The 27,527-nt window shown below is 32.0% G+C and overlaps 1 protein-coding gene and 1 long non-coding RNA gene across 2 annotated transcripts; both read left to right on the forward strand.

Annotated features, from left to right (window-relative positions):
- The first annotated feature begins 4,570 nt into the window (after positions 1-4,570).
- Positions 4,571-12,833, forward strand: LOC114395814. Its single transcript, XR_003663117.1, has 5 exons — positions 4,571-4,700; positions 5,739-5,780; positions 8,752-8,814; positions 10,432-10,852; positions 10,998-12,833. It is a non-coding gene; the product is annotated as an uncharacterized LOC114395814 (long non-coding RNA).
- Positions 12,834-16,888: 4,055 nt separating this feature from the next.
- LOC114395606 (shikimate O-hydroxycinnamoyltransferase-like) lies at positions 16,889-23,140 on the forward strand. The gene is made up of 2 exons (XM_028357433.1): positions 16,889-17,422; positions 22,005-23,140. The coding sequence occupies exons 1-2, from the start codon at positions 16,982-16,984 to the stop codon at positions 22,980-22,982; spliced, it is 1,419 nt and encodes a 472-aa protein (XP_028213234.1). The 5' UTR covers positions 16,889-16,981; the 3' UTR covers positions 22,983-23,140.
- Positions 23,141-27,527: the final 4,387 nt, after the last annotated feature.

A 27,527-nucleotide genomic window follows, 5' to 3' on the forward strand; every position in this document is an offset into this window, starting at 1 on the left:
TGATGCACATAATTTCTGGATAAATCAATGGCACTTTGGCTGTCACAGTGTACTGTGATCACTTCATTTTGTATCTTCAGCTCCTTTGCAATGCCTTCAAGCCACATAGATTCTTTCACAGCTTCTGTAAGAGCAATATACTCAGCTTCAGTGGTTAATAAAGCCACTACCTTTTGAAGGCTAGCTTTCCAACTAATTGCAGTGCCAAAAGTAGTGAACACAAATCCTGTGAGGGATTTCCTTGAATCTAAACAACCAGCATAATCAGAGTCTACAAAACCTTTAATAGCAGCTATCCTTCTGCTATTCCTAGCTCCACCATAAATCAGAACTCTTCCAAGTGATCCTCTGATATATCTGAGTATCCATTTCAGGGCCTGCCAATGTGCTTTGCCTGGATTTGCCATGAACCTACTTACTAAGCTCACTGCATGAGCTATGTCAGGGCGAGTACATACCATAGCATACATCAGTGACCCTACAACATTAACATATGGAATACCTTCCATGTAAATTATATCATCATGTGTCTTAGGTGCTTGACTTGTACTGAGTTTAAACTGCTGTGACATAGGAGTAGTTACAGGTTTAGAATTTGACATTCCAAACCTTTCAAGAACTTTTCTGAGATATAACTCCTAGGACAAATACAACAATTTCCTTTTTCTGTCCCGTTTGATTTCTATTCCCAATATTCTCTTGGCTGCTCCCAAATCCTTCATTTCAAATTCTCTGCTCAACTCAGATTTCAATTTTTCAACCTCACTCTTGCTGTTACTTGCTATCAAAATATCATCAACATATAATAGCAATATCACAAACTCAACTTTAGAAGGAAATTTGAAGTAAACACAGTTATCATAGTGACTTCTATGAAACTGTATGTGAGTCATAAATTCATCAAATCTCCTATTCCATTGTCTTGGGGACTGTTTTAGACCATACATGGATTTGTTTAATTTGCAAACATAATCCTCTTTACCTTTGACTTCAAACCCCTCGGGTTGTTTCATCAATATCACCTCATCAAACTTCCCATACAAAAATGTTGTCTTCACATCCATCTGTTCTAACACAAGATCAAATTCTGCCACCATAGCCATAAGAATTCTGATTGACTTATGTTTCACTACAGGAGAGAAAACTTCATTGAAGTCAATTCTCTCCTTTTGAGTGAACCCTCGAGCAACAAGTCTAGCTTTAAATCTGTCTGGTTCAACTCCTTGGATGCCTTCTTTTTTCTTGAAGATCCATTTGCAACTGACCACTTTAGAACCAGGTGGTTTTTTAATCAATTCCCATGTATGGTTGTCATGGAGAGACTTAATCTCTTCATTCATGGCACTTAGCCATTTTTCTTTCTCCTTACTAGCTAAGACAGCTTTAACAGTTTTTGGATCTTCCTCCAAAACTTCACTAGCAGCTACCAGAGCAAATGCTATTAGATCAGCATATCCATACCTCTTAGGTTGTTTGATTTCCCTTCTGATTCTATCTTGAGCCAACACATAGTCAGCTTCTTCTTGTTCCTCTTCTTCAGATTTTTCTTCATCAAGAGGCCAATTAACAACTTGTGTTTCAACATGTTTATCCTCAGTCTCCACCTCAAAATTTAATTTTTCAGAATCAGTTTCCTTACTCTGATCAGTGTTGGACTGAACCATGATGGGCTTAGTCTTGTAGGCCATTTCAGTTTCATTGAAGACAACATCACGACTCACCAAACACCTCTTAAAACCAGCCTCCAAACACCACAGCTTATACCCTTTCACTCCTTCAGGATATCCTAGAAAAATACACTTGACAGCTCTAGGTTCCAATTTATCTTGCTTGATGTGAGCATAGGCAACACAACCAAATACCTTTAGCTGTTTTAGACTCGGTGGGTGGCCAGACCAAATCTCCTCAGGGGTTTTGAAATTTAGAGCTGTTGAAGGACACTTGTTGATGAGATATACAGCAGTCATTGCTGCTTCAGCCCAAAAAATCTTGGGTAATCCTGCACTCAGCAACATACATCTCACTCTCTCCAAACTGGTCCTGTTGAATCTTTCAGCTAAGCCATTTTGTTGAGGAGTGCCCACAACTGTCATGTGCCTTGCAATGCCATTCTCTTTGCAGAAATCATTGAAAGGTTCAGAACAAAACTCAAGACCATTATCAGTACGGAGCCTCTTGATCTTTCTGCTTGTTTGGTTTTCCACAAGTGTTTTCCAGCCTTTGAAATTATCAAAAGCCTCATCTTTTGTTTTTTGAATGTAGATCCACAACTTCCTTGAGTAGTCATCCACAATGCTCAAGAAATACCTTGCTCCAGAATGAAAGGGAGTCTTGGTTGGGCCCCAAATATCAGCATGAACATAATCAAGAGTACCTTTTGTTCTTTGCTGTCCAGCATTGAATTTGGCTCTCCAGGCTTTGCCATAGACACAATGTTCACAGAACTTTAATCTTTCCATTCTGTCCCCACATAACAACTCCTGTTTTGCCAATTCAATCAATCCCTTCTCACTTACATGGCCCAACCTCATGTGCCATAACTCTGTTTTTGATAAAACTCTTCCAGTTGCAGTGGCTGCAGAGCTAATTACAACTTCACCATCAACAGAATATAGGCCATTCTCCATAATTCCCCTCATGACAACCATGGAGTCTTTAACTACATTCAATATTCCTTTTTCACCCTTGAACACATACCCTCTTTTATCAAATTCACCAAGAGAGATTAAATTTCTCTTCAACTCAGGTACATATCTGACCTCTGTGAAAATTCTTTCAACCCCATCATGAAACTTGAACCTTATAGATCCAATTCCTTCAATTTTGCAAGGCTTGTTATCTCCAAGGAGTACTAACCCATCTGCTTGATCAGAAAATTGTTCAAATCATGATCTGTTTGGTGTCATATGCCATGAACACCCTGAATCCATTATCCATTTAGTTTCTGGATTCTTTTCAGACACCATAAGTGCCTCTGCAGATTCATAGCCATCATCTTGAACAATTGCAGCATTTCCTGAGTCCTTCTTCCTATTGTTACTGCCACCATTTTTCTGCCTTTTAGGACAAACTTTCCTTGTATGACCCTCCTTTTTACAGTGATAACATCTGATTTTGAAGATGTTTCCTTCACCATTCTTCTGATTTTCTGGCTTTTGCTTCTTCTTATCTAATTTACTATCTTTCTTGAAGGTCTTGCCTCTTGCTGTCAACCCTTCACCACTTGCAGAGGACTTCTTTTCCTTTCTTTCATTCGATTCCTTTGAATTCAGAGCAACCTGCACTTCATCAAGAGAAACAAAATCTCTTCCAAACAATAAAGTCTCTTTGAAATGAGAGTAACTCTTAGGCAAAGAGCACAACAATAACAAAGCTTGATCCTCATCATCAATAGTGACATCAATATTTTCAAGGTCTAGAATCAGTTTATTAAACAAATCCAATTGTTCTCCTACTGATCTATCTTCATGCATTTTAAACGAATACAAAGATTGCTTTAGGTAAAGACGATTAACTAAAGATTTGGTCATGTACAAACCTTCAAGCTTTGACCAAATCCCAACAGCAGTTGTTTCCTTAGAGACTTGCCTCAGCACCTTGTCTCCGAGACTGAGGATAATTACACTGTGTGCCTTCTGCAGTAGTGCTTTCTTATCCCCATCAACTATCATCTTTTCAAGTTTGACTTCTCCATCAAGTGCTTCCACCAGGCCCTGCTGAACAAGAAGAGCTCTCATCTTCATTCGCCATAGCCCAAAATCATTTTGCCCTGTGAATTTTTCAACCTCATACTTGGCCGAGCCCATTTCTTGAATCGAACTCAAAATCGCTCCACGCTCACCGCACCAATTTGTTGTGCCAAGATCAGATTATAATTCACAAAAGAATGAGTTTCTTGTATGAACAAGAATAAGCAAAATGCAGGAAAAAAGGATGAACAGAAAAACTGCACTGTGCTCACAGCAACCACTTTATTCAATCTCTGCAGAATTTTTCAAGTACAAAACTCTCTCTCTAGTTACAGTAAAAAAAACTCTCTCTTGATTTAGGTTATACAAGAAGAAGAAATAGAAGCACTATTTCAATCATAACTAACCCAATCAACTTAAAACTAATTAACTGTTACATGTTATAACAGAATAATAGAACACAGAAAAATAAAGTTAATAAAGAGCAAGAGAACTAACTAATAATTGTTAATGAATCAACATACAACAATTTAAAATTAATTTGAGAATGCAAAAGTCAACTAAACAAGTTACAGTTAAAAGTGCAAATAATTGACTTATATTACAAAAAGAAAAAGAAGATTCGTACCAGTATCTAACTTCAAATTGAATTTCAATTTCCAATGGGGGACTGATATATTGACAATCAACAAATTGCTTTTGAAACTCAACAGTCAACACGAGCAAATTAAATTAATAAAGCAAAGTACTTACCCTTAAAAGGGAATTATCATTCTGCAAATTATAATCTAGTGCTCAAGTTTAATGCAAGTCTAATTATTATTTAAAGTCTTTTTTAATTAATATTTCTATCATGACTTATTATATGAATGCATTTTAAAAAAATAACATGTAACAGTTTGTCTCTCGCATCGGAGTTTTGCAGAAGCCCTAGCTTTCAGTTTGATTAGGCGATTTTGTTGACTCGTGACTCGTGACTCTATCCGGTTTTTCATTCTCGCGAATCTAAAGGTATTGCTCATTCTCATTCTAACAATGCAATTGTTGTTTTGCTTTTCTCTGATTTTGATTTCTAATACAGTGTGCTACTCAAATCTGGTGATGTGTGGAACAAAATTCCCTTGCTATCTCTGTTGTTGTTTTTCTAATAGTAATTTCAATTAAATTTTCATGGGTTTGTGAAATTTCTTATTGAACCTCATATAGTGAACTTCAGAGTAAGAAATGCACCGTATTACATATTGTTTTGCCTAATGTTTTGATTATTTTACATTTTCAAAATGAATTTGGCTAGTGGTTAGGAAATATGCTATGAAAAGTTTTGAATGAATACTAGTACAAGGTATAATTAATAGAATTTTTAAATTTTAGCGAGATAAAGATAAGAAGGGGGACAAAATCTGCATATGCTCCACTATATCAGAAGCCATGACTTGCTTGCCTTATTCCAACAGGTTTCATTTAAGTTATTTATAACAGTTGAAAAGTTTCATTTGAAGCAAAACTGAATTACTTATTCAAACGAAAATTTGAAGTTTACTATACCAGGAATTCAACTTTTGATAGCTTCCCAAAGCACCTTTTCGACAAATAGATTTCTAAATCAAAGCTTATGAACACTTATACATTATTCTTAAAGTTTGTTCAAGTAGAAGATTTTTCCTTGCTCCTGACAGTTAAAGATATTTTTCTAATCCTATCATATGGTGTTGGATACATGGATAATGTATATTGGTTGTATTTATCTTTAGAAACATAGGGATTAGGATGTTTGAGTATGTTAATATGTTGGTAAATCTTAGAACTCTTGGAACTCTTAGCATAAAATAATCAAGTAAAAGAATTTAGAACTCTTTGAATGGTGACTGCAGGAGCTTGCAATCTCTTTTCGAATGCAGTTTGTAATTTATCAGTGTCACTTAAACCAATTTCATTTTGCACATTAAATCTGACTGTGCTAGTAGATGGATCTTCTTGCATTTGTTGATTTATATCCAAAAGAACATCTTGGCTTTGATACTTATCCACTTGCATTTGTCATAATTCTAGTTGCCATGCTGTTTAGAGGTGCCTTAAGTACATCCCTTACAGGTATGATGTATTCAGGTTTAATGTAATTTTGTTGGCTAAATAAAGAACATTCTTTGTTTTTTTCCTTCTTTTTTTGGCATGTAAATGTTTGCATCCTCTAGCTTGAATTTGTATTTTAGTGGTGTGACTTGTGAGTGATACAAGATCTTTGTTCCTCTGCACTTATTATGCAGAATTTTGATCTAGGTTGTCTCCATACAGAAATTTTGAATGAATAGTAACTTCAGGTTTCCTTGGCCATTAAGGTAGTGTAAGTGTAAATATCTTAGGGTTGTGAAATTTGGTAGGGAAATTGTGTTTGTCTAAGATAACAAATCTAATTGGGAGCTCAATTTAATCACTTTCACTCTCCTAATAATAAAAAAGACAATACCTCTCACTCTCACCTTGAACATGTCTTCTCTAATTATTCTAGCTCTCAACTAACCAACTAACTCTTCAACTAAGCAAGAGAAATTTTTAAATTAATAATAGTAATAAAAAAACTCCCCTGATACAAGCTTTGTGAAATGGCCCAGGAAGCAGCAACTGTTTCTAGATGAAGAAACTCCAAAGTTGTTTTTATGCACCTTGCACTAAATCATTATAAAAAAATTTCAAGTAAAACACTAAGACTAAGGTGGTAGAAATTTTCAAAAGTTTTATCACGTGCCACACATATAATCTAAGAATATGAAACGTTTAAAACTTTGATCTCGGAGACCAAATACTATTGTGCCAAGAGATAAAACTAATAACATCTTCTGAGATTTCCACTTACTAAAAGAAAGTAACTTCAAACATTCTTTTATTCTCAAAATTGAAACTGTAATCAGCCACTAACACAATTTTAATTTCATTGAATAGTTTCAAATTGAGTTTTATGAAATTTAAGTCCTCTTTGCCAAAAAATTAATAATATTTTTAGGTTAAATTACTCATTTGGTCCCTATAGTTTCACGATTCGTATCTTTTAGTCCTATAGTTTGAAAGTGGTTTTTTTAGTCCCTATAATTTATATTTTAATTTAGTTCTTGTAGTTTGTATTTTAATTTTCTTTTAGTCCCTATAGTTTGAAAGTGATCTTTTTAGTCCTTATAATTTGTATTTTAATTACCATTTAATCTTTACTACAAAAAAACATATAAAAATAATTAGCTATAAATTAGTTATAAATTATCAACTATTTTTTTTATTATAAATTATCTTGCAATAAATTAGTTACGAATTATTTGTTAATATTTTTGTAGTTAATTGTAATTGATAATATTACTCATATTTTGATGGTAAGAACTAAAAAGGAATTAAAATATAAAGTATAGGGATTAAAAAGACCACTTTCAAACTATAGGGACTAAAAGAAAATTAAAATGCAAATTATAAGGACTAAAAAAATCACTTTCAAACTACAGGGACTAAAAAAGAATTAAAATGTAAACTATAGGGACTAAAAAAATCACTTTAAAACTATAAGGACCAAATGAGTAATTAAACCATATTTTTATATATACTTTTAGTTATTCAAATTGTAATCAATAATTACTTTTTATTTAGTAATTATTTTTAACAAAAAACTATTTCGTCCCTGTATATATTATTTTTAAACCTTTTTAGTCCTTGAAGGGACTAAAAGAGATTAAAAAGATATGGGTATGGAGTAAAAGGATTAAAAAATGGTATGTGTAGAGAGTAAAATGGAATGTTTAAAGTACACGAACTAAAAAAGAAAGTTCTAGTAATTATAAGAACCAAATAACTAACTAAACCTCTATGGAAATCTGTCAATAAATTTGTTTCATGGAAATTAACTCTGTGACGGCAAAAGGATTACCAACATAATTCTATTACGTTATTGTTAGGCACTCCTATATGGCTATATGGGTAAGGGCCAGCAAAAGGGATTCTTGTAAACTAGCTATCCCAAACTACATACAGGGCAACAAGTGTGAAAAGCATTGTGGCTAAGTTAAAGGTTGTGCGGGATACAAGGGGAAAGGGGAAATGAGATAGGTTGGTAATAATTTTTTGGGGTGGTTATTGCCGCAGGGCAAAGAAGTTTTCCTTCTCTAATCTGTTTTTATTTTCATTCTCAATTTCCAAACTTTCTATGTATTACCTTTGAAATCAGATCATTGTCCACAGGAAATTCAGTTCCTTTCCTATCACATAATGACAACCTATTTTTTTTCAAGTACAATAGTCATTTCTTTGAATTAATAGTTTCTCATTGGAAAATGATTTACTTAAAATTAGATTGAAAAATAAATTTCAATTTTTTTAGGATATATATCTATAATTTGTAAAGGAGTAGACAATTAAGAAAGTATAGAATTACTTGCAGTCTATTATAAGAGAATCTTACTGATGGAACTCAAACATGATATTTCCAGTTCATTCTATCATTAACATGATTTTTTCACCATCATTTATTTATTTCCTTGATATGGAATGAATTCAATAATGATAAAAATAATTAAATGTTTGCACCACTAACGCTATGGTAACCATGTTAGCCCATAACTTTTTATCTTTCCCTATACTTAATTAGAGCTCTAAATCTAATGTTTTTTTACAGACAAGACAAGATCTTCACTAAAATGTTCTTTTTAAATCTTTTCCCAATTCAAATAAAAATTAGTGGCAACTGCTGAACTCCCCTCTTAAATAACTAGTATGTGATGTTTGCTCAAGATCTGTCATGCATTTACAACCTAATATTAATCTACTCTATTAGTAATTCACACAAGTTAATATTGAAATACACACACAAGTATAGGCTACAATTATTGAGATTTACATGCATTTGACCCAATAGAAATGCTAGGTTGGAAATAGAGTACAAGAGATTTTGTTAGACCATATTGACCCTATTCTGAACTCAATTTGAATCACCCTAGGAAGTTAAATTTGTAAATACTCATATTATAGGTAACAAAAAATTAGATTTATGTCACTAGTATATGTTTAAATTCATTTTTTTTGTAATATTCAGGTTGAGATTCTTGTTGTTACCATTGAGACTCTAGCTCTAGCTCCTTCTCCTCAGTCAAGCAAGGTAAGGCCTTTCGCATATTCTACTTTTTCTTTTACAACATCATATTGATGAAGTATCAAAATACATAATTTATGTCATGTTCTCTCTCTCCTTTTGCACAAGTAAAGGAAATCCAGTTTTGTGTGACTATGTCTTCCACATGTAATGTTGTTTAACTTTATTTTCTTATGTTAATTATAAGGTAGATGAATGTTAACTTCATAGCTACCTTTTCCTCCATTTATGTTTTATATACTGAAGTTTGTGCACTTGCTTGCATTTAGATATGGATAAATCTTGGATCAAGTTGCCACACAATACAACATAATATTTGGTGGGATTGAATAACTTTTTAGATTTTGCCTTTCAAAATGTTGCTAGTGCGTGTACAATAAGTTGTCCATGCAGTCAATGTGGCTTTAGGAAGTGGAGAACTCGATAAGAAGTGTATGACCACTTGGTTTGTAAACCATTTCCTGAAGGTTACACATTTTGATGTCGTCATGGAGAGATGGTATCAAGGGAACCTCTTCTTTCCCAACCTGTAATTCAAGACATATTCGTGGATGAGGATCGTGGGATAGAGACACTAAATGAAGATCCAATGCATATAATGATAAATGATGCATTTGGATTGTCTAGATTGTGTGCCAATGAAGAGTCATTTCCATCATCACCTGAACATAGTGGTGGGGTGAAGGAGGTATACTGAAAATGCATCATGGAATGGCTAAGGAATTTGATTTACTTAAAGATGGAGAGCAACCGCTTTATGATGGATGCACTGAGTATTCAAAATTGTCATTCTTGGTGAAATTATATCACATGAAAGTGTTGTGTCGAGTTAGTGACAAAGCAATGACCATGATCATTGAATTGTTGCATGATGCCTTCAAACATGCAAACATCCCTACATCTAATTATGATGCAAAGAAACTCCTCAACAAGTTTGGTCTTCATTACACTAAGATACATGCATGTCCTAAGGGTTGCATGTTATATTAGGGGGAAGATGTAGATAAAGAGGAACACAAAACATGTCATACATCTAGGTGGAAGCAAAAGAAGCAAAATGGTCGTGAGAATGTTAATGATCATGGTTTAATGGTTGGGAGGCAACAAAAAAAATTGCCCACAAAATTTTTATGATACTTTCCATTGATACTGAGGTTGAAAAGGATGCTTATTGTATGTTTCCCTTATCATATCTCTTGGTTTGTTATAATGTTTTAATGCATTTGTGGAAATAATAAATCATTCTTTTTTTTTTTATTAATGCTACAACAACAACAATGTTATGGTGATCAAGAGCAACAACCTTAGGAAGACTCTTATGTCCTTATTGTCCTTAGTATTTGAACTATTAGAGATACCTTTTGAAATTGTAATCAGACTATTAGTTAGACTTGGTTATATTATTTTGAGACATTTGACTTTTTGTTTACACTTGGTGATATTATTGAGACATTTGGTTTTTTGTTTAGACTTGGTGTGATATTATTAAGACAATTGGTTTTTTTGTTTAGACTTGGTGATATTATTGAGACAATTGTTTTTTTAGACATGGTGATATTTATTTTGAGACCATTGGTTTTTGTCTTAGTCTAATATGATTAATGTGATTGGTTTTATTGGCAGGAAGTTGATGCAGGTGTGAAATTAATTGGCACAACAAGTCACTTTGTGATTGAGGGACTTGTTGCTGTACCTATTATTGAACAAATGGTGAACAAAGTTGAGTGTTCACCTTCTGTTTAGTCTTTGTATTTTAACTACTAACAATATGTTTTGGTAAGATTGTCATAGTTAATACTAAGACTTCTGTTTAGTCTCATAGTCACAGGTAATACTAAGACTGTTCTTTATTTCATCCACTCCCCTCTTGAATCCTATGGCTTATATTACCCTTTATTTCTTGTTAGCATTGATAATATGATACTGAAATTGATTTTTAGTTGATTGTACACTTGGTATTAAATCTTTCACGTATCCATACTTGTATCCATTGACCTTTTCATGAGCAGTATGGGTGCTTTTCTGCTTAGCGCAGGGACTAAAGGTAATGATTCTTTTAACTTGCAGTCATTGTATGTATTTGTTCCTTATTTTTGTTTATTTTTTGTGTTTCTTATTTCCCTGTTTTCTTGATAAAAGAAAAATGCTTCTTCTAAGTTCTAATTAAAATCCCTTCCTTACTTATGAAGGAAAGAGATATAGCTTGCAAAATTCAAGGATAATGATTCACCAACCTCTTAGTGGAGCTCAAGGAGGACAAACTGACATAGGTATACAGGTACAGGCTCCATTTTCTTTTTTCCACCTTATTTTTTGCATAAACATCTTGTTTGTTTCTAATAGCTTATATACTATGATCATTTGAAATTAAAGCATATGTAGGTATTTGAAGTTGAGTAAGTGTTATGGTAGAAAGACCCAATTTCTTTTTTTTAATTGCGCTTCATGAAGTTCCAAAATAGAAGTGCATTTTGTTTATGTAGAAAATGGACCAAATTGGTCCTCAGCAGTATTTAAGTTCTGATGTTTTCAATCAGAAATGACTTGACACTGTGCCAGAGTTATTCTCTTTGTGACAGCTCACTTTAAATTACAATTTACAACTCTGAGGTTTGTTCCCGTGGTTCTAGTACAATAAACTAAAATGTTGAGTATTGGATTAAGTTGTTGGTTACATCTTGCTCTTGATTATCTTATTTTGAGAAAGTCTCTTAGAATTGAAAAATGAAAAACTTGGGGCTGTTCAATCAATAGTATAGTTTGATGCAGTTTTTGCATTTTCACCAACCAAATCAACCTAATCAGCTCATGAAAAGTATATTTTTTGCATTTTGTCATGATCTTAAAGCCATTTGCTTGGAGCCTACAAAGTCTTATCACGCTATCATTTCCTTAGGGGACAAAATTGAAAATAATGATAATGATAATGATATAGATCCAAAATTAAAAATAATGGTAATAGTAGTAATTACAGTTTTATAAGGATTTGAATTAGTTTCAGTTAGCAATAGAATGCAATTATAAGCAACATAGAAATAATAATTGATCATTAGCGGTCATGTCCTAAATTCAACTTCACACTTATAATGTCCTAAATTCAACTTCACACTTATAATTCTATAGTTTAATTAGAATTTTTGTTCTGGAAAAGGGAAAGCCTTTATGATAGATAGCATTAGTAGTTAGTTAGAGGTCTGTTAGTGTCTTTGTGAGGAGCTAGTTGGTTAGGTTAGTTGGGTAGGTTGAGATAGTAGAACAAATAAGGCATATTTAGTTGGGTAGGTTGAGATAGTAGAACAAATAAGGCATATTTTTTTTTAAAAGACATTCTACATCGGTTATGTATCAAATGATGTAGAAAGTGACTATACAACATCGGTTTTGGCCTAATCGATGTAGAAAGTGTCTTTTTTTACATCAGCTTTTGAAGAACTGATATAGAAAATTCATTTTTTACAACGGTTTTCACAAAAATTGATGTTTTTGCATTTTTATGTATATTTCTTATTATACGACATCAATTTTGGGAAGAACAGATGTTAGATAGTGGATTTCAACATTGGTTTTTATGACTGATGTTAAAATTAATACTTTTAACGACGATAATTTCAACATCGGTTCATAACTGATATTAATAGATTATTTAGACTAAATGTCAAAACATAAGCTTCTCACAAATTTCATGGTGACTGAGAAATGAAGATTTAGCAAGCATTAAGACCGTAAAAGATATCAACGGTGAAGATTAAAGATACAAGTCATAAAGAGTGAAGATTGAAGAAAAAAATATCAACGACGAAGATTGAAGATACAAGTCATCAATGGTATAAATTACTAGAAGTTATTAGTTAGGAGAAATTATTAGAAGTTATTGTGTAGTTATGAATCTTTGTCTATAAATACTAGTTTGCACCATGTAAAGGTTGAAACATGTAAACACTCACATATCCTATTAAGTCCACACAACGTTCACATATCAACGAGTTATAAAGACAATGTTCTCAACCACCATTTTGTTTCCATCATTTTACTTTTTTTATCAGGTAATTTTATTTACTTTCATTTATCTTTATTGCGCATCTTCTCATCCCCTTCTCATTTCTATATTACTTTTTCCTTTCAATAACATCTTTTTTGACTTAATATGTATCAATAGTTTGTTTGATTGTAGTTGTAATCATATATTTTAAATTGAACTAAACATAAAAATTAAAGACATAAACCAATGGTGCAGGGCCTACCGGGAGGGTAAAAGGCCTCCAAAGGAATAATTGTTCCTTTCATTAAATATACTTATGAGATTATGTTTGTTAGAAAAAATGGACGCAAATTTCACCGTTAACACCTTGACCCTAAATTCAAGCCAATTAATGAGATGTTTCCAATTCATTAAACACGATAATTTAATTTGAAGACCACTGTTTGGCTAAGTTTAACTCCTCTAAGCATATGTAACTAGGTTTTCTACGTGATTGGATTTAACAAAATGTGTTGGCATAAAGGAGTGTTCAATTCTTGACAAATCATCAAGTTTTCACTAATTTTCACAAATAAGTATTTTTCATTGAACTTTTGGCTCTATAGAAAGCTTATTCCAAGCTTTTACAACCTAGATATTCTTTGTCTATCAAACCACTTCTGATTCTAAACAAATCAGTAGATTTGTTGATGTTTGATTGCATACAGAAAATGCCAGTCTTATAAAATGTTGAGAGCTTTATATATACAAACTTAGAATATACAGAAAAGAGCTTGAAGATGAGAAATAATAAGGGATTTGAAAATGAGTTTGTTCTCTTGACTTCAACTCTTCAATTTTTTTTTTGGTATTTATAAATGTCTAGCTTTAGCAAGTAGCTGTTGTCTATAAAAGGTCTTCATTTTAACTCTTAGCTTGAGCTAGAAAAAGGTGTTTGTTGGTGCATTAGATGCTAGCATTAAACTCACATCCAGTACATGCTAATACACCACTATGCTTATATATCTTCCTTGAGCTACAATACTTCATCAATGAGCTTAAGAGGTCAAATCGAATTTAGGACATAGCGCATGTCTATCCGCAACAGGGTACAACAATTGGCACAGTTGATCTTTAATTGTTATTTTCCTTGACTTCGACATATCCTAAGAAGATGTTTGAACATTCTTTGCAGCAAAGATTCATGACAACAAAATGTTAACTTCGTCTTAAATGTATCTCAGAATTTTAACCTTTGTCTGCTTTCCTTTGTTCTATCAAACACACATAACTTTTAAACTTTATAATCATTTGCATCTAATAAAAATTATTGAAAGTCCTTATTCGTTTTATGATCCAACAATTTTACCTTGTTAACCAATAAGAAATTATCATAAACATGAATACTTTTAAGATAATTATTGTAAAATCAACAAACTTATATGCATGATACTTAATTTGTGATTCAATGACACTATAATTTTTTTTACATTATCAATATATATATATATATATATAAAACATATTATTACCTTAAAGATGCTTTTAAGAAATATTTAATATATTTTATAAAATATCTTAAATTTCTTATAAAAATAAATATAAAACAATTCGATATACTTCTTACTTTTATTTGTATAAAACTTTTGTCCAAAAACAAAGCAATACAGTTATTGTTGATTATTATTTATTAAATGCACGTTCTAATTGATTAGAGAACAACATGTACGTAATGCAAGTGTCATAGCATTTGAATAAATTAGATGCATCAATCACGTCAGGAAGATAAAGGTTAAGTGAGTAGTTTGGAGTAGAGGAATCAAAGGTTAAGTGAGTGGTTTAGAATTGAGGAATCATCAATCGATTAGGTGAACATAAACCTAGTGAGAAAAAGACGTGACCTTTCCTTATATTTAAGAAGATAAACTAAGAAAAAAGTTACGAAACAAGAAGGAGGTCCCCACTTGCTAGGGATACAGGTACGGCTGAGTGAAGTTTCCAAGGTTCTCATGCTTAATGAAGAGCAACTGTTGTGTGATTTTGGAGCAAGTGAAATCAATAATCCTAGGAAAAAAAAATACATATAAGATTACTAATATAACATATACTTTTCTAGTTTCTACCGTCATTTTTATAATTAAACTTCCGTAAAATTACATGTCTCTTTCATAACAAAAATTAAGTGCGAGTTTGAATTGCAGTGACAACTTCAATTTCCGTTTGCAGAAGCATCATATTTATGCTGGATTTGGACACTATCTTACATTACATTTATGCTGTAGAAGATCACATGCTTCTTAATTCTTTGCTATCACACTCTAATAAGAGTTTGTTTGGACAAGAGAATTTAAAATTTTGATAAATTTTAAATTTTAAGAATTCTAAATATTTTAATTAAAATTTTTTTATTTTCAGAATTTTGTGTTTGAATAAAAAAAATTTAAAATTGTGAGAGTGAAAGAAAATAAATGCAAAGAGAAAAGAATATATAGTTGGTTTGCTTCCAAAAAAAATACTGATGCAGCATGGGAAGTCACAGGGAAACTGGGACACGATGTACACCACCGCACCCGACCACTCAACGGCGCAAGGCGTGACCCAGACCCTCTGAATCGGCGAGCACCTCTGTCACGTGATGGATAGCGATGCCTGCTCCCTTGACTGGTGGGTGCAGTTCTAGGTGTCCTCATACACCTACACTCGATCGATGCTCCACAAGCTCAGAATATGTTTCTTGTAGATGAGGATCATCGGTGTGAGAGAAGTATCGTGAGTTCAAGAACGAGATTTTAGAAACTTTCAGGTGAAAAAGAAGATGAAAGTTATAAAGGAAATAAGTGAACATTTTAAAAGATTCTTTCATCAAGAAGATAATTTTAATTTCTCACATTTTAGATGTTTAAAATTCTGTTTTAAAATTCCAGAAATTTAAATTCTCTCATAAATTACTTTTCTTAATTAAAATTCTCTATCTAAACACATTAATTACATTCAGCCAATTTATCTTTAAATCTTGGATGAGAGGATTTGTTTATGGATAAATTATCACAAAGCAATACAGGGACGGATCGTAGGCAACAAGGGGCGCTTCATCAGTTTTGTTTTTTTTTTTTTAATTATACAGAGATTTAATTTTTAATTAAAATAGAATTTTGTAATTATAAATTCAGGTAAAGGTCTAGAAAGTTAATAATATACTATCAAATAATAGGCTTCTTGGTGTGGTACGCATGTTAATTAGGCACTACAACAATTTAATAAATTATAAAATTTCATTATATTACAGACTCTAAAATTTAGTTATTTCTTAATTAAAATATAAATTCTCTTGGGGTGATTTAAATTTTTAAGTATATGCGAATATTAGATTAATTTTACATTGCATATTTTAGTCACGTCATATATTATCGTTTTTAATGGATTTAAAAAATATTTTCTACACCGGTGATATCTTTATTTATATATTGTATTGTATCAGTATCTTGAAATATATTCATATTTTTAAGTTGAAATTTATCTACTTTCGATACTTCTCTGGCACATATTTCAGATCTATCTATATATTATGGAGGGTGTGAAGAATTTTTATATGAATTGAGTCTACTAGCATAATTAGCTTTCTAGTATTTAATTCGGTATTTCCACAGACATATATAACTTATTCTTTTTCTTTAGAGATTTCAGGTGTTTCTCACGGGAAGGAATTTTGTTTAAGTATGCTGATTATAAGTGATAAAATTTTCACTCTCAATATTTAATACTATTATACAGTAGTAACTAAGATTTTAAAGTTAAGATGTTTTTATTTCGACCGTACAATCTTTATATAAAAATCGATCTCTATATAAAAAATATCTCACACACGGGGGAATCTTATGCACAATGATTGAGAAAGTACCCCATAAAGTATGGGAAACAATTAGAAATTAAGTTTAGGAGGATATGTTCGCCACTCCTACATCTATATAATGTTTATTCTTTCCATTAAATGAAAAAAAAATGGACTAGATGAACCAACATTGACTCCAATTAAAAATATAAGACCTATAGAACTAATAAAAAAACATTGGCTCCAATTAAAGACACCTGTACCATCCCACTAAGCTTATAAATACATAAGACCTATAGAACTAGTACTGCGAGGCCAATCAATTAACTTGGAAATTAATCAAACACTCTTAATCACATCTTACCCCTAAAATATTCTTATCCAAAATGGGTGTTGAGAATGGAGATTTCTCCGTGAATGTGACCAATGAAGAAGTGGTGGCAGCAGTGGTACCAATGCAAGAACATTGGCTCCCACTCTCTAACCTTGACCTACTCCTACCTCCAGTTGATGTAGGAGTCTTCTTTTGCTACAAAAACCCCATATCCACAACCTTAGGGGATAATGGCAACAAAATGACCTTTGGATCCATGGTGGGGACTCTAAAAAAAGCCTTAGCACGAGCTCTAATCTCTTATTATGTATTTGCAGGAGAAGTTGTGCCTAACAATATGGGTGAACCCGAAGTGCTTTGTAATAATCGTGGGGTTGATTTTGTTGAAGCTGTGGCAGATGTTGAGCTAAAGTGCCTCAACTTTTACAACCCGGATGACACCATTGAGGGCAGGTTTGTTCCAAAGAAGAAGAATGGTGTGCTGGCTGTCCAGGTACTATATATATAGATAGTACTATATGTTAACAATAATTACTAACAGGGCATAATGCCATTATTCATTAAAAACATCAAAATATGCATGGGATCTATATATGGTCATAAGAAGTAGGGTCATCCTCCTGATGTATATTTTATGGGTCCATGATGAAATAATATATAAAGATTTTTTATTTATTTATAAGAATCGAAGATGCCTATCTTAGACAGAGACTCTTTTGTGTACAAGTATGATAAATATATATTTCATAAAAATTAGACACAAAATTTCATTAAAAATAATAAATTTTATTAAATACAAAATGTTAATTTTCTTTACTCGAATCCATAAAGATATAAGATATCGCATGCAATAAACATTTCTTTTTTAGAATTTCAAATTTTCTTAGCTTTAATACACAAAAAAGTTAAAATTTAGGAATTAAAAGAGTTTTAGACAAGCTAACAAAATGAAGTTGTTATTTAAAGAAATTGAATTTTTTCCCCTCCTCATACTATAGCTGTTTGAAATTTTTTGGACCTCCTTTGATCATGAGTCCTGGGTAGTCGCATCGCAAAACAACCCCTCAAGCCCTGATAAGAAGGAAAATCCTAATTAGCATGAAAACCATTTTTTTTTTTTATCAAGAGTCATAATATTTGAACTCCTATAATAACACTTAATTGATATTCCTCATTCTTTTTTTTTTTTTCTCTACTTTCCTGCCACATCACGTTCTCAATCATATCAATTATTTATTTATTTTTAGGTATACTCTTGGATATTCAAATATCTTTTACACTTTGTCAAAATCATATGAAACGTGTTTATTGTCAAAACTTATTTTATGTTATATTTTTTACATAAATATGTTTCAAGTCTTTGTGATATATTTGTTTTATGTTCTTAGTTCTCATAATTTTTTTATGGTTTTAATTCTTGTAACATTTATTTTATGATTTTCGTCATTGACACTATTCATTGATGATGTGTCAACAATCCATTTGAGAATAGACTTGACATTTCTTAAATAATAGAGACTCAAATAAATATATTCTAATATAAGAGGAACCAATATCAGAAGTTTCCAATTTTATAAGGATTAAAAAAATATATAATAAAAGCATACAAAAAGTATAAAAATTAAAAACAAAAAAAAATTAAATATAATATTATGACTAAAATATATTTAAGTCTATATTTTTTAAGTTTATGTTTGCCTTTAAAATAACATTGGTCCGAGTTGCATTTCATTTAAGAGAAATGTTTTGTGGACACTTCAATCTTATTTTCACCTAGAGAAAGATGTAGAAATAGAAGAAATAGGAAGTGTTTCCTTAACACAGACTTCACAAATGGAAATATTATCTATATTCTTTTTTAAAAAATCAATAATTTCTTATAAAAAGAAGCTGATGGATACTAAGAGATGGAAAAGGTTTGGATTTTTGTTTTCCAACAACCATAACAAACTAGAATTGAATCTTAATCTTCATGTATCTGTTCCAATCCTTCACTACTTCACCGTTAGGTCGATCTTAGAGTGTTGTATTTGGAACATGTTTGGAACACGATTTGTATTTGAAGTAGTTTGGAACACGATTAGTGTTTGATGAATCATATGAAGCTCCTCATTAGTATACTTAATGAAGAGTTTATCTGTTGGTGCCAGTTGTCGCATTAATCCCCGCAGGTAACGGAAACTATATACGTACGTAATATTTCACAATTTTTTTTTAACACGTAACTCGTCCTAAAAAAATTCCATCCGTTTCTCCCCCACTTTATTCGGGTGTGAAATTAAAACATTATTAGGATATTGAATCTTTGTCTGTGACCGTATTGTCAAATCTATCCACAACCAGAAACCTAACTAACTAGCGAACTAATTGAATGAGTAACAGTAGCACTGAATATCACATGATGCTTATCTTATATTCGATAATAGACTTTACATTTCTTAAATTATAAATTTTATATTGAAATATATGTTACAATGTGTGAAATTGATATTCTAGGTGTAAATTAAACAAGCTCTATTGGATCATGAATATAGTTTAATTAAAGAGTATTTATATTAAGTTTTTCAAAAAATTAATATTATGTTAAAATGACATTTTTGAATCAGGAAACAATATATATATATATATATATATATATATATATATATATATATATACTAAATTTCAATATTCAATTTTTTAATAAAGCCCCATTTGAAAGCTTATAAACAACTCACTCAAACTTATTTTGTATGATAAGTTAAGTATCAATGCTGATATTTTGAAATACTCATGATTGTGTATGTGACTTTAAAAGGTCATGTGTGTGTCAGTCACTTTAAAAGGTTATTTTTTTTTTTATTTTAATGTTGATCATTCAAATAATAGACACATGCACCAAGCATGAACGAAACTAGAAAAATATGTTAAGGGGGCAAAATTTTAACACATAATAAACAAGATTAAAAATAACTAAATTTTAATTATTTATTATCTAAAATTTAGTTTAATAAATATGAAATATTAAATAACATATAAAAGTAACTATAATTACCTTTAATGCAAGATTATAGTGAAATTGTTGAAATTTGTGGTATAGGCACATGGTGGAATAGATCAAAACCATTGTTTTTTTTCTAAAATGTGTGTTTGGTTTTACGATGGAGAATTTATTTCCAATTTATATTTAATTTTAGATATATTTTACATGTTTGATTTCATATTAACAAAAAGTTTAATTGGATTCAAAATTTTATATTAAATTTTATTCCTAATTTGATTTTATAGTAAAAATATCCAAACATAAATCAAATCATTTCAAAATCAATTCTATTCAAAATTAATTTCATCAATACTTATTCAAACACACTCGAGTTTTTTTGAGTTGTGATGCTTCAACTTCATATTTGTTATCAATAAAATTATTCATAAGTTATTAAATCTTAAAATAAAAAATATAGTTTAAAAGAAAAAAAATTAATACTTGATATACATGCAATACTTATTTATTCCAACAAACATCTAAATATATAGATAAAGGTATAGTATAATCTTAAAGCCTAAACTATATATCAGTAAAAGGGGGAGCGGGAGGTAAGAAATTTAGAAGGAGTCATGAGAAAAAGTAGGGGCAGGGGGAGGGGGCAAAGTATATAACATTTGATGCATGTATTAAGCACACCTTATGCATAGGGCCCCTTATCCTGAACGTGGTTCCGCCCCCTGATACCAAGATATGAGAAGTGTTTCAGTGAGTGAGAACAATTCTCATTTTGAAAATGTGAAAATCTTAAATTTGCATCATACAATTAAACATCAGTATGCAGAAAACATAATCACTTTAGAAAGTCACATGCATTTTCCTTTTAAATTTAACCATTCAAATCACACATATACAGGAGTATCAAGTATCAACTAAGAACAGTTTTCAAATTTTTTTGGCAGCAATAACTGAAGTATCCACTAATGATTCATTTTTACTTGGAGTATCTGTTTGATAATTTTTATTGTGATTTTTTCTTTAAATCATATTTTTTTCATTTATAAAACTCAATCTTACTTAAAAATTAAGTTTAATATTACTCCAATTAATAACTTATTGATAAATAATTCTCAATTTAAGAATGTAAGAAACATTAAAAATCTAGGTTATATACATATATATATATATATATATATATATATATATATATATATATATATACACACACACACACACGTGAATAATCAAAATTAAAATTTGTTTTACATGACTATTTTAAAAAAATCATATGCATTTTACTTTTAATCTTGAACATTCCTCTTGCGTTTGGATATGCATGTTAATAAGTGTTTATACAATTTTAAAGCATTTGAATGTATTATTATATAAACACTTTATAAAATATTGTCTCATTTAAAAATTAAAAAATTATGAATCAATTAAAAATTTAAAAGTAACTACATAATAATAAAATATTTCTCGCAATTATATTTTTATGAATATAATTAGAAGGTACTAATACTGCAAATATTTTTTATGTTGTTAAATTATAAATTAACATGTATGTTAATTATTTTTTACAGTAACTATTTCAAAACTATACATACGATGACTTTTAATTGATCAATGAAAATGAGTTAAACTTATTTTTTATTCTTCTCAAGTATATATTGCTACATCAAGTTCAAATTCAAATTCTAGATTTTTACGTATTTTATCAAACAAATAAATTTAAAAATGATGTACTTTAATTCAAATGATTTATTTTTATAATTTTTTTCTGAACTTTAAAAGTCCTAATTTCTTTGATCCATTATTATTTAATAAAATATAATTCACGTTATTACATAATTAATTAACTCCTATTTTTCTTTCTTAATTACGATACATTGTTTAAGAATAATTGTATTTTTTTATTATCACTTATATGTTTTTTAATTTAATATTTAAATTTTACTTAAATTTAAAATACACGTAGTAAAATGTATATAAAAATAAACTTGCTAAGATATTATATTATTATTCAAATATTCTCAAGGAGATAATTGGGAGATGGAATGACTTAATTTGCAGCCACATTTGAAGTTAGAATAATTGAATCTTCCCTCTGTAGGCAACTTCACTCAAGTGTGGCGGAATAATTGTGGCATGCACATTTGACCATCGTGTAGCAGATGCCTATTCAACAAACATGTTCCTTGTTTCATGGGCCGAGATGGCCCAGCCCACCAAGCCCAACAATGCCGTCACCGCCGCCGCCGCAACCGCTTATCGCCACCCATGTTTCCGCCGTTCCCTCCTCAGCCCACGCCGCCCGGGTTCTATCCACCCTTCTCTACACCACATGTACACCCCCATTTCCGAGTTCCCTCCTCCTCCGGCCAGCGCCGCCACCGCTCTCCTCAGCCGCATATACTACGTCAAGGCGGAGCAGCTCCACCGCATGCAGTTTCTCGCCGCCACGCGCACAAAGCTCGAGTGTTTCTCCGCATTCTTATGGAAGATGGTTGCACTTGCGGCTTCAAAAGAGGAAAATGGTAAGAGGGTTGTGGCCAAAATGGGCATTGTGGTTGATGGAAGGAAAAGGCTTGGCAACGGTGACAAAGAGAGTGAAGCAATGATGGAGTGTTATTTTGGGAACGTGCTTTCCATACCCTTTGACGGGAAACCGGTGCAGGAGTTGGTGGAGAAGCCACTAGGCTTTGTGGCGGAGGCGGTTCACGAGTTTTTGATGGCGGCGGCCACCGAGGAGCACTTCTTAGGGCTAATTGATTGGGTGGAGGATCACCGACCGGTCCCTGGAGTTGCTAAAATTTATTATAGCAACACCAAAGAGGGACCAGCCTTTGTGGTGTCTTCCGGACAGAGATTTCCGGAGGACAAAGTGGATTTTGGGTGGGGGAAAGTTGTGTTTGCATCATATCATTTTCCTTGGGCTGGTGAAGCTGGCTATGTTATGCCAATGCCAAGTCCTTTGGAGAATGGTGATTGGGTTGTGTACATGCATCTTGCAAAGAAGCAGTTGGAGATCATAGAATCTGAGGCTGCTCATGTCTTCAAGCCCTTAACGTGGGACTACCTTAACCAGTAATAGTTGATATGGTGTTGAGCGTGTTGTTAATGTACTAGTTATTATGTGTTTGTTTAAACGTTCATTTAGTTGTTGTAACAAAATTATATGTTAGTGGTTGGTCAAGTTTGTAAAGTGTGAATTAAATACGGTATTTGGAAGGGTTTGCGTTTAGTTAATGATGTGATTGTTGGGAATTTAGTTTAATTAATCTAGTGTCTTGGTGAATGTGTTAGAAATTAAAGTGAAAGCAGGCAACATGATAATTAATTTCCTTAATTGGATATGCTGAAAACGTAGAAGCTACATATAATTGAGATGGTGTATGTTGACTTGAAAGTTGAACTAATCCTCTAAATTAACAACGACTTCTAGTTTTTGGAAGAAATAGGCCAATTATACATTTTCACTGTAATTAATTACGTCAAATTCTTATTAGTAAGATTTAAGAGATCGAGTTAATTTTATAATTTTTCTTTTTTACTTTGGGTCAAAATCTGCCAATTTCCTGAACAATGACATAACAGTACTGATATATAGAGTTTCTTTCGGACACTCTTCCTCCATCAGCTTGACAGCGATCTTTAGTACATCTCTATGCGCGCGCTATGTTTTGTAATAAATTTCAATTGATGTCACATGAAGCGAATGAGAAGGCCAAATAATTCAGGCATTAAAGATGGCATACGTCTTCTTAAAGAAACCACATCTTATGAGAGGAAGATTTAAATGATGCTAAAAATAAGCTATATATACAGTACAGTAGACACTGAAAAGTTTGATGCTATACTACTGCCAGCCATATGAGAGGTGAAATTAAATCTCAACTACACCTTTGTTTTCAAATATTTCATACGTCTCAACTTTAATCAAAATTGACTATTAATTGAAATTAAATCCATCTAAAGTCTACTGGATACAAGGGCTAGACTAGGGTCATAATTTACCTAGCAAGATAACAATCACTATTTCAAAAAACAGTTTTAATATCGGTTTTAGACAAAATCGATGTTGTACTTATAATTTAAAATTTGAGAATGCGAGCCCTAGCTACTTTCCTCGCGCTCTGTTTTTCTTCTTCTTTCTCGCTTCTTCTTCTTCGTGACCTCACAGTACATGCTTTTGTAATTGCACGTTACCCAAGTACAGCCTCACGATACAAGGTTTTCTTCTTCTTCTTGTTCCTGTTGTTATTTGTTTGTTTGTTTGTTTCTTCTCCTTTTCTTCTTCTTTGTAACTGCACGTTACCCAGGTGGTCACTGCAAGGAGGTTCGTGCTTGCAAGGTGCATAAGGTGGCGACTTTCAGTCCGTTGGTGTTCTCAAGGTGCTTCGTGCTCCCAAGGTGCTTTTTTTTTATTTTATAATTTTGGTTATATCTGGTTTATGAGTATGGTTATGTAAATATTGTTATTTTGCTAGATGCGTATGAGTATGATTAGAACTTTTTTGGTTTATGAGTATGATTAGAACTTTTTTGTTTGTTTGTTTGTTATCTTGTCTGAATGAGAATTGTGATTTCTGGAGGGGTAGATTGCTATTGGGCTTTGTTTGAGGGGTAGACTTATTAGGTTGCTTTTGTGTTAGAAAATAATAATCACCCCCACTAGAGAATGGCTTGATTGGTACTGGTCTTTGTTTGAGGGGTAGGCACATACATTGGCTTTGCATGATGAACAAAATTTTAGTTAGGCTTGTTTGTGGTTGGACTTTGGTATTGTTGAGGGTTGAAGTCAGATAAGTTGATGTTTGGTGGTAGTAAGTTCTGGGGTCTGGATTTAGCTTCCAACCAACACACATAAATGGGTTATGTGTAGGCTAAGGTTTTTTTATACTATTTTGAAATTGAAATTGGGTTTGAGATATTGGGAGTAAAAAGGGTGTTTTGGATACTATTTTGAAGGTTTTGTTCTTTGAGTGCAGACCAAGGTTGATTTTGGTTAACTTATGAAGCAAAGCAATTGCAATTGGGAGATTACCTATAAGAAGAGATTGTGTATGCAATTGGGGTTCCAAATAGTAATTATTTAGGATTTTAGTTTCAGAATCTGAAATGGGGAAAGATGGGAACAATATTCTTTAAAACGTTTGACCCTATAGTAGCCACATGTATAGGCTAGCACTGCTTTCAATTATTTTCAGCTAGCTGGCATAGACTGTTAGTGTAGTGGATGACATTACATTTAAAGGCAGCTAAGCTAAAACTCGTTTAAGTTAGTTTCTAAACACTAGCTTCTTTAAAGACAATACATTGGTATGGGAATGGGATATTGGTGAAGCAATGAAGCTATATATATATATATATATAAATGCTACCTCTATAGCTCTGAATCTGATAGTCTGAACCAATGTTGAAAACTTCATTCATACAAAGGTAACTACTAGAGTACTTTGTTTTCTTATTTGGATACAGTGAAACTAAAGCAAAACTAAATGGCTAAGTTGGATTTTGATTATAGATGTTAAAAGGCAAATACTTAGAAACATGTTAAATTGTTTGGTTATTATTTGTTCTTTTTTTTTTTCTGGCGTGCCATTACATTGCAATGGCTATATCTTTTTTACAAAGTATAAGCAACTCACCCATATAAGTGTTTGTCTTTGTTAAACCCCAATGGGACAGAAAGGATTAGGCCTAATCCCTAATTTTCCATCCTCTCATTTGTTTGACTTTCCTATCTTCCAAAGGAGATATCTCATTCTCTCAGGGCCTTTCCAAACAAATAAGCATAAGAGATAAGATAATAAGAAAGAAACAGTGGAATTGAATCAATGACTTGGAAGAGAATCAAGTAAAAAAAATCAGAAGAAAGGTTATATATAGAAAGAGACAATGAGGAGAGATTAATCAAAAGAAACAATAGAAAACATTGTAAAGGTGTGAATTAGCTAATACACCAAATCAGACTGTGAAGTAACTAGCTAAACTGACATATTGAATATTATTGGCAACCTAATATAAAGGTACAGTGGTTATCTCTGTTGGAGAACCTGATACACCAAATAAGATTGTCAAGCAACCAGGTAATTGGGTTAAGTCAAAGCAAAATAAGCATAAACTGTATGTAGTCTATTAAGAATCTATATATATAGATGCTCTGAAAAAGCCCTACACCCACAACCAATATCAATCAAGCTATTCCCTCTTAACTCCCTCCAAATTCAACAAGAACCATTCAAGTTTTGCTGACACTAACCATTCTAGAGGCCAATCTCTAGATCTTGGGAGAGAAAATACTGCTTCAAGATCTGCCAGAAACTCAGACATTGATCATGCCTTAAGTCAAGTCTCTAGTTGCAAAAGCTTTATTTAAGATACTGAATCTTGGATATATGATCAAAATTCTAGCAAGGATGTGCAACTAGCAACTACACTTCCATCACCTAATAGGCAGGTAATTGAAATTCCTTTCTTATGGTTTGATGAAATGATACTTATTTCATCAGGTGGTGGTACCCTCTTAGAAAAAACAGTCATATATATACCTATGATATGAGTTAACATTGGGGGTAGAGAATTCATATCTTTTTTGGTTTTCATTGTATCATAAATTTGACAAGTCTCCGACAACACAATAAAATTTTCATCTTGACTAGAATCATTGTGTCACTCCTGTTTTATGCAAATGCAAAATTACAACTATGTTTGTCCAAGTATGTTGTGCACAAGCCCTACTTTTGATTAATATGCAATCATTCATAGAAAACTATGTGTAGTTTGTCAGACAACTATTGCTTCAGCAAATTCCGGTTAGATACAACTCTCATTTGCAAGTAAAGTTTCTTTGTGGTTATTTATTTGATCAGGCAAAATATAACCTTGAGTTGGAAAAGTTGAGAATTGAACTAAGACATGCCCATGGACTGCATACAGTAGCTCAAAGTGAGAAAATTGAAGCATCCCGAAAGGAATATCTATTTTCTTTTGGCCAGAAACACTTTCTGCTACCTAATAAGTACAATAATTTTAAGGAACCCCTGCACCCTTATTCCTTGTTAGGTTCTCTTTCCTTTATCTCCAATAAAGATACATTACCTTATGATAGCAATTGGAGGATGAATTCACCTTTCATATGCCTGCATTGTGAAATGGAGTAACATCCTATATTACTTTGAACAGTTGAATGACCTAAGCATGATTAAAGGAAGAATTATAATTTGGGGTAACATCCTATATTACTCAACAGCTGAATGCCCAACCAATGAGTAAAATAGTATACTATTGTAGAAGCAAAGACTTTGACTTTGATGTTTTGATGATGCCATATGATCATGAAAATGCGTTTCTCAAGTTTAATTTAAGACAAAAATCCAAGAATACAAGATACAACATCAAGAAGATCTCTAGTGATTTAGGAAGGGAATTCCAAATTGAAACAACAAAAGGTTTGGCCAAGAAATTTAAGCTAAAATGTATTTTTCAAGAGATTTACTCTTTGGTAATCGATTACCAGAGGATGTAATCGATTACCAGTGGCCAACATGATTTATAACAGCCATTAGAAAATTTGAATTTAAATTTTGCACTGTGTAATCGATTACACATGGACGATAATCGATTACCAGCA

Source organism: Glycine soja, chromosome 18 (assembly GCF_004193775.1).
Source record: "Glycine soja cultivar W05 chromosome 18, ASM419377v2, whole genome shotgun sequence".
Classification (NCBI taxonomy): Eukaryota; Viridiplantae; Streptophyta; class Magnoliopsida; order Fabales; family Fabaceae; genus Glycine; species Glycine soja.

What these genes read in the sequence shown, in the direction of transcription:
- LOC114395606 (XM_028357433.1), top strand. Translation starts at nt 16,982, where the DNA reads ATGGGTGTTGAGAATGGAGATTTCTCCGTGAATGTGACCAATGAAGAA. An exon ending in ATGGTGTGCTGGCTGTCCAG is followed by an intron (nt 17,423 to 22,004) that starts GTACTATATATA and finishes TTCCCTCTGTAG; the next exon opens with GCAACTTCACTCAAGTGTGG.